The sequence below is a fragment of the Anas platyrhynchos genome, chromosome 4 (genome assembly GCF_047663525.1).
Source record: "Anas platyrhynchos isolate ZD024472 breed Pekin duck chromosome 4, IASCAAS_PekinDuck_T2T, whole genome shotgun sequence".
NCBI lineage: Eukaryota > Metazoa > Chordata > Aves > Anseriformes > Anatidae > Anas > Anas platyrhynchos.
In genome coordinates, this window is record NC_092590.1 from 78093559 (window position 1) to 78107568 (window position 14010).

General features: G+C 50.0%; 1 protein-coding gene across 3 annotated transcripts in view; it reads left to right on the plus strand.

Moving 5' to 3' along the window:
* Positions 1 to 14010, plus strand: part of SFXN5 (sideroflexin 5) — a 79152-nt gene that overhangs the window by 62229 nt on the left and 2913 nt on the right. The window contains exons 13-15 of one of the 3 annotated variants that reach the window (XR_011809301.1): positions 608 to 725; positions 8034 to 9500; positions 9584 to 13580. Coding sequence is in view for 2 of the 3 variants with exons in the window: in XM_027455858.3 (XP_027311659.1) it covers positions 608 to 725; positions 8034 to 8042 (127 nt within the window). In the remaining variant the exon portion in view is untranslated. Of the gene's footprint in view, positions 1 to 607; positions 726 to 8033; positions 13581 to 14010 lie in introns of those variants that run through there. The other 2 variants (XM_027455858.3, XM_027455857.3) reach the window with 2 other exon arrangements.

Sequence of the window (14010 nt, forward strand, 5' to 3'; positions counted from 1 at the left end):
GCCATCTTCTATTAGCAAGATGCTGTCATTCGGTGTTAATTGCCTCGGAAGGGTCACTTAATGGGTCATTATCAGAACCTGACCTTGCGGGTAGCTTCACGAGTTTGCTGTTAACAAGGTTTGAGCTCAGACACATCCCCTGGGGACAGCCGGTGTTAAAGCATCCTTATCACCCCCTCAAAAGTTTCATGTTGAACAGATTAAGGCGTTATCAAGTTTGCTACTCCATTACCCTATTAACGAAGCCTTTTTGTCTGAAGCTGACAAAGTTCCCGATGTCTCTCAGGAGCCTGATTTCCTTCTGATTTCCTTCTGCTTTCCTTGAAGCAAGCAGCACCTGCGTGCGGCCGGATCACCCCGTGTGCAGTTGACTCACGTGTGATGTGGTTTGAAACAGGGAAGTGGTCCTATTTAATATGGGAAAGTAAGAATTTAAGTGGCTGTGTAAGCCCAGCAGGGGCAGAAGCTCGGTGCAGGACTCGGGATCTTTATGGGTGAAGGTCTTCTCCTCAGCTGGGATGACCCATGAGGAGGAACCTGCACCAGTTGTGGGGGCAGCTGGTGGGTCTGGTCCATGAAATGGTCTAACAGAGCTTTTCCTTTGCAGGACGTCCCTCCTGAGGTCCCGTCCCCGGATGATTCTCCCCGTGCAAAGCCTTGTGTGCCTCGCGGCCTTCGGCCTGGCCCTCCCCTTGGCCATCAGCCTCTTCCCGCAGATGTCCGAGGTCAGTACCTGTCTGGTCCCTGCAGACAAAGGGGTACAATGTGTGCTCCTCCTTTCCATCTGTTGTACCCCTCCACGGTGATCTGCTTCTCCTGTAGGGAGATGTTTGGACTGCAAAGCGATCCAAGCACCAGGGAGCAGTGGGGCAAGCAGGCTGGAGCATTTTGGGGAGCGTACGAGGCTAATTTTCTGCATGCTTGGTGTCTGAGGTGCACCTCGGGCATCACTGTGGGTGTTTGGTTCCTCTTCCAATGGTTCCAAGTATATCCCATTACGCAGAGCCATCGCTGGGACACAGATTTGATGTGGATGCACTTTCCCAAAGCTTCTTCAGGGATTCCTGGCTGCTTGTCTTCTAGACTGGCTCCAGGAAGACACAACCTCAGGGGCAAAGCTTCTCTCCACATTGCAGCCTCCACTACATTCTTGGCATTTTAGAGTAACGTTTACTCTGAGCCTGGGTGGTTTTCAGGGGAAAAAATCCAAAGCACTTCCCTGGATGGGTACTGCATCTCGTGGGCAGGAAAATGCAAGAGGAGAAGGTAGGATGGGAGTTTTGAAAGGGAAGCCATCAGAGGAAAACTACGCCAAGGAAACGGGCAGAAGGGCTAATGAAATGAAATCACTTGTACCTAAATCGGTTGAGCAAACTGTGAAGGTGTATTTTTTGGTGAGTCATTAATTTTGACTCTTCAGTGTTTTGAGCTTGTAGATTTGCAGATTATAAAATTGTAGATTTACTGATAGGGTCACTTACAAAGGGGTAAAACCTCTGTCAAACCAAGCAAAGGACTTTCCTAAAGTTCTTTTTGTTTCATGTAGAATGCTTAATCAGGGATCACAGTCTCTATCACAGTCTCTACTAGTTATTTCCCTTTTTTTTTGTCTGGATGGGTTTATCCACAACTTCTAGCCAGGGAATCTTGTTGTACACTTGTCTGCAAGACTGAAAAACGTTACCAATTTTCTGTTGTTCTTCTAGCTGTTTACAGACTGAGATAAAACTGTCCTTTAATTTTCCGTGTTAGAAACAGAGTGTGTCTGAATCTTGGAGTCTCTTGCTAAAAGACATGTTTTCTGCTGCTTTAATGATTCGTGTGGCTCTTTCTTAAACTTTTTCTAATTAGTCAACATCCTATTTGGAGCATTTCCACGAGAACCAGACGTGGTATTCCAGTAAGGAATTGCATTAAGTTCCAGTTACAGGAGCAGTGTGATTTGCCTGCTTCTGCTTGGGTTCACACATCCACAAAGCACGTTAGTCGTTTTGGCATGACCTCAACCACGGCTCCTCGTCCATCAGTTATTTGCCAGGATCCCAAGTTCTGCTCAGAGGTTTTGGTTATGAAATATTGAGACGTATTTCCAGGCCTAGCACCTGTTTGAGCAACGTGTCTTTTACCCCAAAGGCAGCATTGACACCGTTCCCCCAAAATGATGTCCCATCCATTCGTTGCTTCCAGAGGCAGCTCCGTTACTGACCGTAGTACAACGCACGTTGACTTCCTCTGCACAGATGGCCATGTGAGCTAAAGGCCTCTGGATCTTGGGCTCTTGCTTATTTACCACTTCCTCAGTCTTTGTGTCATCTCTAACCTTTATCAGCAGTCATTGAGAAGGGAGAAAGCATACACTGATGACGCATGTTTCATAGTATTGGCCAAACCAAACCTTTCTTTCAACACGGACAGGAATCTGACCCTCCAATTCTCTTTCGAAATGTATTCTTAATACATTTTCAGTATTTTTGTAAGCACCATTTAACACCCGATTCTTTCAAATAGTAAGTGCCAGCTAAGGTCAGTGGGAACGAAAGTTTTGGGACCTGTATCCGAGGCATTCAGAGGTCGTTGAGCTCTAAAAATATTCATTGTCATAGTTTCCTTATCTAATAGTGAAGCTCTCAAGGTCTTTCCACCTTTTCTATTATAGACTGAACTTTATGGGTGACAGATCCTCTATAACGTGTCGTATCTGATATTGCTGCTTGAAAAATTGTGTTGATGCTAACAGCTGAATGAATTCTAGCCCACAAGAAAAATTAAGGTCTCTCTTCCTTCAGAGGATATACAAATTGCAGGCATCAGTCAATACTGCAAACCATACAGCATCGCTTGAGAATGACCTTCTAAAAGCAGATGAAATGTTATCCGCAGTGTAAACATGAATCAGCGCTGATTAGTAGATCAAACAGAATGACGTGCTCCCTGCCCACGCATCGTGTCAGCGAAGAGACACCACTACAGCTGGTGGTGAGGCTCATCACCCACTGGGGCCTCGTCTTTGCTCAACTGGCGTGAGCTCCACTCGCACAGCTGGACCTCAGACCTCTTGACACCAAGGAGTCAGGTTTATCCAAAGCAGCCCAGTTTATCCAAATCAGCCTCCCAGTTGGCTCTTCATTCATTATAAATTGAGTGTTTGAGGGCGTTCCTCCCATTCATCAGTCTCATTGAGATGCCCTCAGTGGTCAGCAGCTTTTGGGATCTCAGGTGAGGAAGAGATTTACCTGAAACAATCTTTCAAGGGTCATTTATCCACAATCCTGGAAATGAAATCCGAGTTTCCTTGCAGAGTATTTTTCAGAGTGTATGGCTTCTACTCATTAATGGTCCATCAGTTCACCAGGTAACGAGGTTAAGTCTTTGAACACTGACCTCTCACTCTCTGTGGGTGTAGACGTGTGTATGTGTGTGTGTGTGTTTGCTTTCCCCTATAACTGCAGCAGGTGAAGCAGCCAGGAGCATAACACAGCAGAGATGATGCTGTTGTAATGAGCTCTACCCAGGGAGTAAATTATTAACGACAAGATGTAATAGGCGTGTTCTGTTCCAAAAATATGATTACGGTCTGAGCAGCAACCCTTACAGGAATTGTAAATGAGCCAAATTCTGCCCTTAATCACACATTCACAGTCCTTTTTCTTTAGTCAGAGAGCAAACACAGAAGCTGATGTGTTATTGAGCTCTTGTTTTAGCATGGGAGCTTTTGATCCTCTCTGCAAAAGGGGCTTTTGGGCATGTTTCAAACTTAAGAGTTAGTTTTCGAGCAGAATTGAAGCCGTGGGATATATTTAATAAGTGTCCCATATCAGTGAAGCCATTTTATCATGTGTCAGCTAAATGCCCCTTCCCTCTCTTGCCAAATACCTTCTTCTGGAGCAGCAGCCCCTGTGGGTTTGCTGCCACTGGCATCTGGGGAGCAACCTTGGACCAACCTGGTCCTGTTCTGGTTATGTGATGCCTTGGCACTGATGCCCCAGTTAAATGTCTGGTCTCAACCAGGTCAGGTTCTGCTTCCAAGTACCCCAGATGTAGCTGCTTCGCTTCGTCCTGCTTTAAAGTAGCAGAAGAGGAATCAAAATTCAGCTCTGCTTGCATACAGAAACATCAGCATCAGCTAAATGAAAATTGTGGAGCTGAGCAGCCGTCACGCCCTGGGAAAAATAATGCATCCAGACTTACTTTCAGGTCTAACCAAGACCTCAAATCTTCCTTCACTTTGTACAGATGGAATCCCCTGTGCTGCCTGCCATGGTGCTCCAGAATTAGAGCTTTTTTTTTCTAGGTGTTATGGTTTTTTTTGAGATCACCTTGTAAAAATAAAACCTGAGTGTGAACCATAAAGACAGGTCCTTGAGCTAGAGCACACTTCAGACACCGAGAGCTACACTTTTCATCCCAGCATAGTGTTAACTCCAGTAGCCAAATACATCAATATGCATTAAATAATTCACTTCTGTTAAGTTTGGGAGAAACGTGTAGTTAATGCATTTAGCCCACAACCTCAAACTGCCTCCCATGCCCCCCGGGGAATCTCTTTTCTAGCCGCCTATCCTCCAGCATCCCCACTGACAACTCCTACTCAGCTATGCACTGCCAATAGAAACAGCTGTGACAGTTCCAAACTGAAAATGGGACTTGTGCAAATGAAATTCAGTGTAGCAGCAAAAGAAATAACCATGGGGTTGCTCCACCGATTTGCTTCCCTTTGGGCTCTGCTCACCCGGATCATTTCCTTTCTCAGCCCCCGAGAGGATGCTCTTGAGCTTCCAGAGGGCTGCAGACCCCCAGGAGCTTGCCTTAAACCGTGGTCCACGTGTTGGGTCACGCTGCTGAAAGAAGGATAAAGCCAGGTGAGAAATGGAGACGAGGAAAGAGCTGAGAAACCCTTCCACTAGGAAGGGTTGTCCGCGTGTATGATGCACGTGCCCTCACCAGAGGTTAAGTTTAAAGGGCTTTGATGGCTGGTTGGGGCTCAACAAGCCATCTTCTGGAATTAGGCTGATTGCAGCTGAAAGCCTTTTCTTCAAAATAATCTTCCTTTTGGATCTCCAGGACAAGGGGAATAAACAGCCTAAAATCCAAGGCTGAGCTATTGTTTTCCAATCTGTTTTAGCCTTCATCTTGTTGGCAGGCTGCTTTAGAAAAGCAAAAGGTTAATGAGCCAATGTGCAGTGGGATTATTGCAGTAAAGATGACAGTGAACCAGTAATTACTAATTAGATGCAGTTTAACAGGAGGAACAAGTGAAATCTCCTCTTCACCAACTGTCAATAATTAGCAGATTTGGTGAGGTTGAAATGTGTCCACAGTTAAAAGGCTGATTTTTTAATGAAATGGCACTTGACAAAAGAGCTGTATGGAGGTCACAGCCATAGCCCTCGAGACGCTTCCCTATACCATACTTAGGAGGGAAATCAGATGCAAGACAGCAGGGGGTCCCCATGAAACCATTTCTCCCTTGGGATTGCATCGCGCAGGGGGAGGGGAGCCGGAGGGATTCTCTGCAGTAATTTTGTCCAACTTGGACGAGAAGCAAAGGAAAGGATTTGCCAGCTGCCACGGGGGAAAAAAAAAATAAAATAATAAAATCTTTGAGAAGTGAGAAGTTCTGGGGGGTTTCTTTGCTTTTGGGGTCTGAGGAACCGTTCCCTGAGGGTCCTGCAGGCTGGGTGTGCTGCTGGCCAAAACCTACCTCGGGTGGAGGATGCTCTTGGAAAGAAGGAGGTCGATCTTGGAGAAGAAGCTGTGAGGTCCTTAAGGACTGGCAGGAGGCGAGGAGCTCGGCTCTGTGTGTGTCTGCCAACGACTGCAGAGGATTCAAGCCGTACCCTGCGGCTTCGGTTCCATTTGCCACGCGGATGATGCTCCATGGTCGCCTTCCGAAACGTTCAGAAGTTCCTCGGAGCTTTCTCTCCGTGCTCTGGCTATTCCAGTGAAGGACCCAGTGGCACAGGCGTGAGCAGCTTCATTTTCCCGGTGAGCTGTACACGTGGAGGTGGTTGTTGGAGCCCGTTGGTGCCCGTTGCAAGTTGCTAGCTTGTCTTTTCAAAGAAATAAGAGCCTACAGGAGCCACAAAGCAGGTTTGTGCTCATAAACCCAGCAGGATTTACAGGTATACAAGGTACACAGTGGCCCGTGGTGGCCAGCCTGGCTTGTCTTGGGTCTGTTTTGGCTTCCCAGCTGATGCTGGGGGTATCGTTCCTACAGACTGCAATAAATCCTCCCTCTTTTTTGGGGGGAAGAGGTCAGCCATACGGCTGGAAGCTGGGCTCTGCTCCCTGTTGGTGTGTGCAGCTGTAGCCCCGCGTGTCCCGTGGTCAGAGACCATTTGCTGAGCCCAAAAAGCAGCCACTGGCCTGAGGCTGCACCTTATGGGGTGAGCACTAGAAGTGAACTTGAGGCTAAACAGCCAGTTTTTGGGAAAGTTTCGATATCCCTTGGCTTGGAACAGGAGCACTTTTACCATTTGCTTGTCTGATGTCTGCATCCCTTCTCTGCTCCCCCCAAGCCCTCTCATTGAAAGCATCGAGCACAAGAGAAGGTGAAGTGCTCCCAGCTTAGCCCTCCTCGTGTTTAGGTTTTCTTTATCCATCCCAGCTGTCGGGCAGGGTTTACAGACCCAGCGTGTCCTTCCCGAGGAGCCAGACTTCACACACTGCTTCTCCTATGGCCATACCCTTCGGCTTTCCCTTTCCACCTCCAGCCTGGCACCTGCAGGACGCCTCTCCTGTAAAAGCAACGGGGAACAAAACCATCCCTGAAGCTCCTCTGATGTGCTGCAGGATCCCTCAACAACTCCAGGTTTGCTTCTAGCTGTTGCCACCCATGAGACCATGAGCAAGGAGGAGTCTGTGCATGGCTGGAAATATTTCGGTGTGACCTACAAAGGAAGAAGCCCGGAGCTTTTGCTGTGTTTCCTTTTGCTTTCAGAGTCAGACCCAGCCTTCACGCTGTAAATTCCCAACTCAGAGCAGCAGCAGGGCTTCTGCTTTAGCCGGAGCTGCTGAGCCACCATCCGTGCTTTTACAAACAAACAAACCCAGAGGAGCCCAGACTCCACGACCACAACATCCTTTTCCTGCCCCCTTGCTCCCAACTCCCAGCAAAAAGCCCCAAATTCACAGGATGGTGGCTGAGGTCGGGAGAAACCTCAGGATCCACCTGGTCCAGCACCCTGCTCGGGCAGGGACTCTGAAAAAGGGGTGCTGAGGATAAATCCTCATCATTATAACTCCCCATCTCTTCTGTTTGATGCTGCTTTCTTTATTATTTTTTTGGGAAGAGCCCAGGAAGAGGAAGGATCCGGTCTCCAGGCGCATCAGCTCCAGCAGCCCTTTGAACGCCCGTAGGAGAGGTCTCAGTGCTGAGATTTACAACATTTACAACCCCTCGGTTTGCACCTCGCGGGGTAATTATGAGGCTCGGTGACATCCCTCACCTGGGGAAGGTCACGAATGAGCGGGGCTCTGATTGATCCCGAGCCGCTGGCTTTGTTCCCCCTTGTCCGAGGGGCTTTGATTTGTGACGGGGGGGCGATTCCTGGAGCTGCCCTTTTGTTTCCCAGCCAAGCTTTGGAGCTAAAGGTGCTGCAAAACCTGTCAGGGGCCAGCCCTAAAAACCACGACCTGGACCAGCAGGGCTGTTTTTTGTGGTCACTGGAGGTGGGTGTGGGAGAAAGGACCCCTTTGTACTGCCCAGGGGCTTCAACGGCACGGTGGGATGGGATCTGGTTTCATGTTTATATCTCTGTCCCTGGGATACAGGTTCAAGTATGTAAACTATCCGTCCTGCAAGCACAGGCTCCTGCAGGTGTGTGGGTGCTGGTGGGCATAAAAAAAACATTCCTGACACCAGCTCTTTTGAGGAGTCTTCACCTCCTGATGGCTATAAGCCATTAGGAGTCAAAGGAAAGAGCTGACATCCGACAACTCCGGATAAACAGCTAAACATTAACCCTTCAAGTGGCTCGAAAAACACACTTAAAAGGCTCTTTGTGGAAAAAAGCCATTTTTTTTTCTTCCAGGCCTGTTAATTGCTGTCTTTCTTCGGGACACCTTTCAGCAGCACCTACTGTAAACACAGCGGCTCCTGCGAAGCTCTTCCCCGGGATTCCTGCCCTTGGTGGCAGCCCGAGAAGCACGAGGCTGAAAATCCTACAAGATCATCCAGTCCGATCTCCCCCTGCTCCCCTCCTGCCTTGTGAAACCCTCTGAGCTCCCACGGGGCTCTGGTTTTGCTCGTTTTCTCCCGGCCTGAAAGCTGAGACCTTCCCTTTCTTTCTGCCAGCCCACCCCAAAAATTTGTTCCCTTTCTTGTTCATCTGCAGCTTCTGTATTTGGTCCGAGTGGGTTCATCCCTGGATCTTCCCTTCTTGTTGCCTTCGTTATCCCCATTCTCAACGTTATCTACGTGCCCTCAGACACTTGTTTTAGCTCCTCTAAAGCTCAGATCACTCCGAGTGAGACATCAAGGATGCGAGCGAAGGAAGGCAGCCAGTTGTCCGGACTTGCCTGCCGTAAGCGTGCTCGGTTTCTGCAGAGAACGAGCTATTAATCACATTTCCCCCGTCTATATAATTATCTGTAATTGCTTTTTAAATCATTCGGGTCCCACAGCCTGTTTCTCATCGAGGCTCTTGGTCCTTCAAGGGGAGGAAATGCGTCGGAGGCTTGGGGTCCCGAGGAACTTGCTCGGCTTCCCTAAAGCAGCAAGGCTCTCCCAAAACCCTGCAGCACCCATCGGGGTCCTTCTTAATTCCTAGGGGATCGCAGGGCTCGATGCTCTCACCGAGCAGCAGCAAGTGGTGGCAGAAGTGCTTAGGGACAGTGACGAGAAGGGACCGAATTGCTCCGTGTCATCAAAAGGAAACTCGCTGCATTTATCACTCCCAAAAGCAGGATTTTGTTTCTTCCAGAAGAGGGGAGACAACCCAAAATCTCTTTAGAAGGACCTTCTGTTCTGGCAAGGCACTGTGATTTGAGCTAGCCCTAAATTCTGCAGTTTTGGGTGTAGAAAGTTCACCTGGTGAGCATTTACCCTACACACGAGGAGACCTTCATTTCCATCAGAAAGGACAAGAGGTGTTTTATCTTCTGCAAAGCCCTTTTGTGTGGTTCTTCACTGTATGCAAGATGCGTCGTGCCTTTGTCTTGGCTTCTCTCTCCGGCTCAGCAAGAACTTTTTTTGGGGGTCTTGCTACTTAAAACTTGATGGTTTCAAAACCTTTGCTTGTTTGTTTTAATACTTTGGGGTTTCTGGTGCTGTAAGCAGCACTCTCCTTCCCCAGAAGACCAAAAACCCCAGTTTGGCAGGGACTTGGATGTGGGATCATTCAGGGGACTGAAATGCCCCAAATGCCACGTTTTCCTTCCTTCCCTTCCGATTACTGCGTTGTTTTTTTTAATGCAGAAGCGATGCAGATTAGTTTTCTTCCGAGGAGCTGTGATACACTCATTTGCAACTCCGTGCTCGCAGATCCGCGGAGCTGAAGGTAAAAACTCCCTCCTCCCCGGGATAAAGGCGCTATCCCATAACCGACTCATAAATCCTACAAACCATCCCGTTCTGCTTCAGGGCAGGGTCAATTCTTCCCATTGAAGGTAACATCCCGAGCCTTGTAGCTGTCTCAGAAGCAATTGCACCTCTCCATCCAAGCAGCTGTTGAGCACGAGGAATATTCCCGCTCGGCGCTGCGCGGAAACCTGATGGCACCCGAGGTGCCGCTGACACTTTGGCTCTGTTTCGTGCTCTGCTAAAAGCAGTGACGTGTTCAGGGGACGGTGCGGAGGTGTCAGCAGATGTGAGAGAGTGTGAAGAGCTTGTGGCACCGGCACCGGCGCTGACAGACTTTATACCTAACAGATGTCGTGGCAGGGGGACGCGGGTGGCCGCGGTGCGACCCTTTCCAGTCGGGGCTGAAAAAAGCATCTCCAGGCTGCAGGATTTGGCTGCTGGTGGTCACAGCATCCCTGACAGAGAAGCTTTCCGAAATGGATAGCCCTCGAGAGCCAGCACGGCCAAATATTCCAGTTTTCCTCTCTCCAAACAGGGCTCTGGGTGCAGCCTCTGTACCTGGCGGGGAGCTGACGGTGCCCACCCGCCAGGCACAGCTCGAGGGGCTCCGAATTTGTACCCAAAAAAATATAAATAAGCCTTGCGAGTCGCACGGCTCGCCTCATTGTTCCTAACTTTACACAGCCCCATGTGTGAATCCACCTACGTGGCGCTGACAAGGGTGGTGCAAAGCGAATGCGCTCCCGAGGAGCTGCTTGTCTGCTTTGTTCAGCTTTGGCTGCTGCTGCCTTGCTTTGACAAAGCCGGCGAGCAACGGAGGAAAACTTCGGTGGGCAGAGACCAAACCTGCCCAACCCTGAGCACAACTGAGTTGTACTTACAGTCCTTGAGCTGTATTTACAGTCCTTGAGCTGTATTTACAGTTTTTGAGTTTTATTTGCAGTTGTTGAGCTGTATTTGCAGTTATTGAGTTTTATTTGCAGTTATTGAGTTTTATTTGCAGTTGTTGAGCCGTATTTACAATGCTTTAGTTGTAGCTACAGCCCCTGAGCCCTATTTGCAGTCATTTACTTGTTTTTACAGCCCCAGGCTACTCCGATTCCTGGGTGGAGGCTGTGCCCGACTTCTTCAGAAGCAGCAGGCTCACGCTAACACGGATGGTTACAGGAATACATCACAAAAATTCACCTTTTTTCCTAAATAGATGGGTTCAGAGCACCAGAGGCTTGCTCTATTTCGGCTCCCAGCCCTTGTTGGCTTCTCCACCCAAAGCATCTTCTGGTGGGGTCTCCCCTGCTCGGTGCCTCCACGCTCCCTTTGATCCCTGCCTTTTGGGAACCCACCCCTGGATCAGTTTTCGGCTGGGATGGGGACAGGGACGGTGCCAAACCCACGGCCAGGCTCCTGCACCGAGGTGGGGCCGGATCCAGACACATTTTGGCCGGGGACAGCCCCATGGGCACCCAACTGCTGACCCCAGCTGCATCTGTCCCAGCTCTGCTGCAATTTCCTTGGTATCCCAGCCAGCATCAGGGGTGCAAAGGGAGCCAAATAGCTCGTTTCCGTGCTTTTGAGGAAAACATTTGGACTGGAGGTGATTTTTTTTTTCTTCCCAAAGCTGTGAATGTTTCCGTAAAAGAGGGGAGCCTAAAAGACTCGAGGGAAACAAAAAATGAATTTTCTAATCAACTCCGTTTGATTTGTGTTATTAATTTCAGGGAAAAGGTAACAAAAATGTTTGCTTCAAAATCCTTTTTCCCCTGGATTGTGAGTTGGCCAGCAAACTGAGTCTGGGTTACCGACACAGTTATTTATTGCTCTGCATATCAGTCACGAGTCAGCCGCCGTGTCCAGCTAGGACGACTTTAAAGTGCTCAGGAAGAGCTTTAGCATCAGTGCTGCAAACAATAAATTTAACTAAAGGAGAAGGACTTAACAAAGAGGTTATTTCATAATCTTTGAAGGCTTTAATGGGGTCGAAACTTCTGGCAGGGCTCCTTGGAGCAGCAGATCAATAAATGCCAAGGTGGAAGGGAGAGTTTGGACAAATGCAAAGCAGGTGGCTGCCTGGTGCTTGCTGTAACAGGGTGCCGAGGCCTTCAAGCTGGCCTAGAAAACTTCTGAAAAACATCTTCCGTGTTTTTTTTGGGGTGAGATGGGTCATTTCCCAAATCTCTCACCTTGGGTTGACCGTAGGTCTGTGGCGTTTCCAAGTGGTGCTCCTTGGCAAACGCCGATTTCCTCAACTTTATCCTTAGAAAGGGGGTCCATGTGGAGTGCTTCATTGTTTGACAGCTGGGAGAAGTTTTGGGAAGAGTTTCTTTTTAAGGAAAACCTTACGGTCTTTAACTTATTCTTTAGACATTTTTTTTTAATTTTGGGAAGCCTTGTAAAACTGAGCGCAGGTTGCAGGAGAGATTTGTGATTTTGGTCCTAGCAGCGTTCCTTCAGCTGCTGTCAATTAAAAGAAGAAAAGAAGCTCCAAAATACCTGAAAGAAGAATATTTAGACAATTTTACTGCGGGAACAAAACCTCCAAATCCCAAACAGGCTGGTTTTGACCCCGCAGAAGCATTTTAAAGCAGCTTGATGAGGTTCTGCCTCTCGGCTAGGTGGCCGTGCGGCGGCGGTGCCTTGCCGTGAGTTGCCACAAAGGAGCTCGGTGATTTCACACCGTGGCTGCACCGAGCCACAAGCAGAGGTGTCTGGTGGCCATGGAGCATCTCCCCTTCCCCAGGAAACCCACAACATTTTCCCCATGTCCTCAGACAGCTGATGCTGTGCCCCAGGCTCTCTCGGGTGCCCCGGCACCACCAAGCAGCAGCCGCTCGGTGCCTTCATTTACAACATCCCCTGCTTGGCATCACCTCGGCCCCTGCCCTGCTGCTTGCTGGAGGACAGAGGGTGGCCAGCAGGGTCTGCAGAGCCCCCCTGAGACCCCAACCCACCTCCAGGGCTCCTCGGCAGCCCCACGGAGGCAGCAGGAGACGCGGTGACCAGGCTGCTCATCCCTTCCCCCTCCTCGCGGTGCGGCATCCGTCGTCGGGCCGCATGACCCTCCCCCTCCCCAAATTGGCTGCTTTCTTCCTCCTTCTCTCCCCCCTCCCCTCCTCTTTTTGGCTGAGTGATGAGCTGTATGCCAAATCCATCTGCTCCTGTCTCCCCTAGCTGCCTTCCATATCGTCGCAGGATCCCTGGCAGAGCGCCTAGACCTATCTCTCTCCCTGCGCTCGTCGGAGCACATTCCTTTCTACACCTTTTCCCGAGCTGGGATAGAAATGAGTATCAACCCCAAACAAAAAGCATCTGCTTTCTGCCTGCTTCTGCCTCACCGGCCGCGCATGTACGTTACACCCGTGTCAGCAGCGAATGCAAAACACACACAGCCCCCCACCTCGCATCCAGCATGGGCTCGAGGGAACTTCGGGCGCCGGGAGCCCTGCCTCGCGCTCGCTCCCTCGCCGTCTCCGCAGCACCAGCTGTGACCACCGCACCATTTGTTCCTCCAGCCCACGCCAGCACTCGGAGCCAGTTCTTTATCACCCCAATTAGCCTTGTCTGTGCTGATGAGAGGAGAGAGGCTCCCACTGCAAGGCAGAGACGGGGAGGAAGGCGGGGGGAAGAGGAACCGCGCGCGGCGGGCGCCGCGAGAGGCGATTCCCTTCCCGGTGGCTTTGTTCCCTGGTTGCACCAGGTCAGGGGGGCCACCAAAACACCATTGCACCACCTGGGTGATGCTGGTTTATAAACAGTCTTTTGGAGGGGCCTGGGGGTCAGGGGACACCGTTTTTGTTCCTGGTTATCTGCTAGAGGAGCTCCCGGGCGCTGCGATGCTCCGCGGCTGGCAGCGGCCCCTTCCCGTGCCACTCTTCTGGTTGCACCTTGGCCACGTCCCCAGCGAGGATCTCCTTGCTCCTATACAAAGCTTTCAGTAGCCCCAGGAGGATGCAGCAATTCCCCTTCTCCTGCTCTCTCATCATAGCATCTCCCACGCTGGTGTCTCAGGATAGGAGCGGTCAACACTGGTGTTCATGCAGCCATCAGCCCGAAAGCCCGTTTTTTCCCCAAAAACAGCCCCTTCTCAGCACGCTCCAGCACGATGCCGTGTCCAGGTCTAGGATGTTGGGCAGCTGGACCAGCAGGCTGCACCAGAACAGGTGAATTTACAGTTCCCATTCGAAAATCCTGAAGAATTTATTGGGACATGCAAGGTCAACCTCAATATCTGTCACCTGAACACATCTCCTCATTCTTCTGTGTTCGATTTCACAAAGAGAGGACTCGGTAATTCCCAGCGCCCTTCTGAACATCTTTGTCAGTGCTGCTCTGGGTCTGTCCCTCCCCTGCTTGCCTCCTTGGTGGGGATGCTTTGGGGTTTTCCTATCTTTGCATCTGCCTTAATAAAATCAACCAAAAATGGATCTGTGGTTTGCTCCAGTCCAACCAGTCACCCTCCCATGAATTTATTTCTCATCTTCCCAGGCTTC